The following is a 4976-nucleotide window of genomic DNA, read 5'->3' as shown; positions in this document are numbered from 1 at the left end:
AAATTCAGATACCAAGGAATAATACTATTTTCCACGTTATTTCATTGGCTTGATAGAAATTAGTTTGTATTAAATAAGGCAAATAAATGTTGGATATATAAATTTGTTTACCAAAATTTGAGGTTAATGATTTTATATCAAAACAAACTAATCAATCAAATTAACCATTCGTTTCATAAAGAAACAAATTTGCAACAATTAATGTATGGGAAAAGTGAAAATCGTTTTTTATTTTAATTTTTTATCCTAATATATCCATCATTACTAACTGTGATGAAATGATTTTTAAGAAAAATAAAAAAAACTTGAAATGAAGGGTTTAGTGATTGTCCAGGAAACTTTACATAAAATTAACTGTTTACTGGAGGTTTGAAGAAATATGAAGCCCTTGGATCCAAAAGGATATAAGTGCATAATTGCTTATTTCGAGAAAAAACGCTTTTAAGTTGTTAAGTACGATCATTTTCCATGTATTTTTCGAAAATTTGCATTTTTCTTCCGAACAAAATAGTATGTAAATAAAATTTAAAAAATCTGAAAAATCACGAAATATTGTTTGAAGTATGATCGTCTATTAGTAAATAAAAATCGAACATTTTTACACTTAAAATGCTCCCTAGCTTTTTTGGCTCTGAGGGCCTCATACGAAGTGAATGGATTTTGAATTAGGTCTCACAACTAACTATAACATAAAGCCAAAAGCCAATGGTGTTTTAACGATCCAGATTATCAGTTGTTTAAGAATTTTTTAAAGATTTGACCAGGGGGGCGTTGAACTTAAAAATTTTGAAAAAAGGGACGGTGAGTAGAAAAAGTTTGAAAAGCACTGCATTTAATTATTTAAAACGTCAGGAAGCAAAACCAGCAAATTAAAACTACTTTTCATTCGGATCAGAATTTTTACTTTCCGCATTTAGAAAGGGCATAAACTATAGATAATTTGAAAAATGTTTTAAATGAGACTGAGGCTTTCTGAATTTTATGAACGAATTAATATGCAAGAATTACTCAATTCGCTAATCCGGGAAGCAAACGAATCATCTCATTATTTGCACTGATACTAGGCTAGGTGGCCCAAATGGTAGGAATCAAAAAAATATATGGCAGCCAAAAGTCAATTTTTTCAGCGTTCTAATGCACCCAAAATTCAGCCTCTGTGCCAATGGCGTGTAGTCAATTACATAGCATCATTGGTACAAGAAGATAACGCGATCGGTGCTGATTTGATTTGCTCCCACCGGCATTAATCTCCCAAGTTAACCGAATTGCGTATGTCTGAAAGAAACAAAATAAAAACGCTTTCACGTCCCTCATTATCGCATCACAAGACGAAGAAGGATGGAAATAAATACCGGCCAACACCAGGCAGCCAGCGAACCGAGCACTGTGCGTGTGAATGTAGCAAAAGCAACAACAAAAACATCCTTCTAATTCAATCCCTTCAATCCACCGGCAAACAACCACGGCCGAGCTGTGCGTGTGTATGCAGTAAAAGCAACAAAAAAAAAACATTCCTTCAATTCAATTCGCCGGCAAACAACCACGGCTAAGCTGTGCGTGTGTATGTAGCAAAAGCAACAAGAATATATTCCTTCAATTCACCGGCAAACAAGCACCGGCCAAGCTGCCCGGCTTTAGCAGCTGTGTATATGTAGCGTGTGTATGTAATAGCAGGCAGTAAGCAAAGCACAGTTCTCATTCAATGGGTTTCCCGTTTCCTCCACTCCCGTTCCCTTTCCCGTTTCCAACGCAAGACAAATGAATACCTTGAAAGGAGGCCAAACGCCGGGAAGCCACTGTCGAGCGTTTCTTTTGTGATTGATCGGTGGCAGAATGCCTATGACAAATATCCCTCTTCCTGCATGAAGTTCAATTAGTACACTGGTTAAGATGTCGGTCTGGTAAGACCATATGGTTGGTGATTTCAGTTCGATTCTCCCTACGGCCGTTGTAGTTTATATTTTTATTTTTTTGTTTCTGGGATGAATTATCCAATAGGAACGAAATCCCATAAAATGTTTTTCTTGTTTTGCTTGAATGTAGTGGTCATCATTTTAGTTGGGAGCCGAGTCCTTATGCCAGTTACGGTTTTTCAAACATATCATCTTCGGCACAGTGCACATTTCAGCGCATTATCGGCACAGAGATGTGCTAAATAGGCATTGGATTTTTGCAACCTCTTCTATGGGTGTGGTTATTCGCGCCCATGATGGGTTCAAAGATTTCTCTTCGAAATTATTACGTCGAATTAAGAAGGAATCCCTTATCGGGGCACTGGACCTGTTCTGATGTAATATTGAAATTCTGAGGACAGAAATTCGCGCAGCGCTAAACAACATGTGTGATCATCATTCACAGGCAGTAGCCCTTCGTCGCAATTGGTTCAAAATAGAGTGGTTTATTCAACAAAAACACTACTATCAGTCACGATTAGTCATTTGAGCTTATTTTTCTGAATTGAGCTAATCATATTTTGGCAACAACATAAACAGAAAAAATATCAATTCCGACCGCGACCAGTGGGAGATAACAAATTGGAAGTTAAGTAAAACCAAAACGAAGTTTTTTTCGAGTAATTTCCGATTAGTATAACTGGTTATTCAACAATATTTACTACATTATCAGCTGCTGAGCCGAAAATTTTCGCTTGTCGAACAAAATTCGTCCAAATTTTATTTTGACACCCGGAAACCACAACCTCACCAGTTATACCCTTATCAACCGTTTGATTGTTGCTGGCTCGACCACGCGGTTTTTCGAGTTCACATAATCGAAAGCGAACCTACCTACCTAGCGCGCTTATCGCTCCTACGTAGTTTCATCTGACGATGCGCACGACCAACCGCGAAGCGTGTAAGATTCAAATTCAATGTTATCAGAAAGGGAAAAGGCTCGTACGCCACGCGCGTCGTACCTCTTCAGGTGTCGCGGGAACCTTGACCCCGAAACAGATAGATTCCCACAAGGTTGCTAATCCAAGACGTCGAGAACTTTTTTAGAATAACATATTTATACTTTTTTTTTCTTTTACAGAGTTGATCGCCCCAAAGTCCTGCCGACGATTTTGGAAGCCATCGGAAACACTCCGATGGTAAAACTGAACAAAATCCCGCAATCCTTTGGACTGAAATGTAACCTTTGTAAGTATCTTTGAATCCTAGTCCAACTTGACCGAAACTTCTAACGAGCTCCACATTGTAGATGCAAAATGTGAGTTCCTGAACCCAGGTGGATCGGTCAAGGACCGTATCGGACTGCGGATGATCGAGGAAGCCGAAAGGGAGGGATTGCTCAAGCCTGGATGTACGATCATAGAACCAACCTCGGGAAATACGGGAATTGGACTGGCCATGGGTGCCGCAGTTCGGGGCTACAAGTGCTTGATCGTGATGCCGGAGAAGATGTCCAACGAGAAGGTCGACACGTTGAAGGCCTTGGGGGCTCATGTGATACGTACTCCAACGGAAGCCGCCTTCGACAGTCCGGAAGGGCTGATCGCAGTAGCCCAGAAACTGGCCAAGGAAATCCCGAACGCGATCGTCCTGAACCAGTACACCAATGCCGGGAATCCGTTGGCCCATTACGATGGAACTGGAGCTGAGATTCTGGATCAGCTTGGAGGAAACGTAGATATGGTTGTCATTGGAGCTGGCACTGGTGGAACGGCTGCCGGTATCGCTCGGAAGATCAAGGAGAAGAAACCGGAATGCGTGATCGTAGGTGCCGATCCGGAAGGTTCCATTTTGGCCCTCCCAGACGAGCTCAACAAATCCGACGTATCGTTCTACGAGGTTGAAGGAGTAGGGTACGACTTCATCCCAACGGTGCTCGATCGATCGGTCGTTGATCGATGGATGAAGTTCAACGATAAGGTGGCTCTACCCATGGCTCGAAGGTTGATCGCGGAAGAGGGTTTTCTGTGCGGTGGAAGCAGCGGAGGAAATGTTGCCGTTGCCCTCGAGGCTGCCAAGGACCTGAAGGAAGGTCAGAACTGCGTCGTCATCCTACCGGATAACATCCGGAACTATCTGACCAAGTTTGTTTCCGACAACTGGATGGAGGCCCGGAAGTTCAAAGAATCCCAAAACGTTCATAATCACAAGTAAGTGAAGTCTACCTCTACCCTAACTCATCAAAGTTTCTCTACCCTACCCCTATTTCAACAGATGGTGGAACACCAGCGTATCAACCTTGACCCTGAACACACCGATCACAGTTCAGTCGAACGTTTGCATACAGGAAGCGGTGAAAATTATGAAAGAATCCCAAATCAACCAACTTCCGGTCGTGGAAGCCGATGGAACCATCAAGGGAATGGTCTACCTTCCGAATGTGATGGGAAAACTGCTAAACAAACTGGCCAAACTGAGCGATCCGGTGAGTCGAGCCATCTTTAAGCAGTTCGTCAAGGTCGATCGTTCCGATGCGATTGGACACGTGTCGAGGATTCTCGAGAAGGACACCTTCGTGCTAGTGGTGCAGAAGCAGAAGAAATGTAAGGCTCTGAAATCTTATTTAAAAAACAATGTTTGTAATTGTTTTTCTTCTTATTTTGTAGTTGTCGATGGGGAGAACTTCCAGCTGCAGGAATCGGTTGTCGGAATTTTAACACAGCGAGACATTCTGGACTTTATCTCCACCGCCGAAAGTGCGCAGAATGGAGCCTAGATTGCATGACCACAAAACTATTGGAAAATTATTATGTAAAACAAAATGTAAAACAGAAAAAAATTGCACTTTTTAAACAAATGTTCATTTATTCGTTTTCTACATTCTTGACTAAGAAATCCAACAAATGGTTTTGCGTTAGAAGGGCGACAAATTTTTCTTGGCTCTCGTGGCTTGTATGTCCGTTGTCTAAAAATAGAAAGTAGAATGCATTTGAATAGTTTCAAACTACAGAAGGATGAATTTATGGCAAGCTGAAAGCAGAGGAGCTAGTTGTAACTCCAGAAAATTGTTTTGGGTGAAAATGT

General features: G+C 41.3%; 1 protein-coding gene across 1 annotated transcript; it reads left to right on the top strand.

Moving 5' to 3' along the window:
* Positions 1 to 3033: 3033 nt before the first annotated feature.
* Positions 3034 to 4749, top strand: LOC129755752 (cystathionine beta-synthase-like protein). The gene is made up of 4 exons (XM_055752380.1): positions 3034 to 3140; positions 3202 to 4102; positions 4167 to 4495; positions 4559 to 4749. Exons 1-4 carry the CDS (start codon positions 3089 to 3091, stop codon positions 4666 to 4668), a joined length of 1392 nt encoding a protein of 463 aa, XP_055608355.1. The 5' UTR covers positions 3034 to 3088; the 3' UTR covers positions 4669 to 4749.
* Positions 4750 to 4976: the final 227 nt, after the last annotated feature.

Source organism: Uranotaenia lowii, chromosome 3 (assembly GCF_029784155.1).
Source record: "Uranotaenia lowii strain MFRU-FL chromosome 3, ASM2978415v1, whole genome shotgun sequence".
NCBI classification, from domain to species: Eukaryota; Metazoa; Arthropoda; class Insecta; order Diptera; family Culicidae; genus Uranotaenia; species Uranotaenia lowii.
Note: the sequence above shows the minus strand (reverse complement) of the source record. Positions and strands in the feature narration are given on the sequence as shown.

Coding starts and splice junctions, on each gene's coding strand:
- LOC129755752 (XM_055752380.1), top strand. CDS start 3,089: ATGGTAAAACTGAACAAAATCCCGCAATCCTTTGGACTGAAATGTAAC. Junction 3,141..3,201: donor TGGACTGAAATGTAACCTTT/GTAAGTATCTTT, acceptor TCCACATTGTAG/ATGCAAAATGTGAGTTCCTG. Junction 4,496..4,558: donor GGTGCAGAAGCAGAAGAAAT/GTAAGGCTCTGA, acceptor CTTATTTTGTAG/TTGTCGATGGGGAGAACTTC.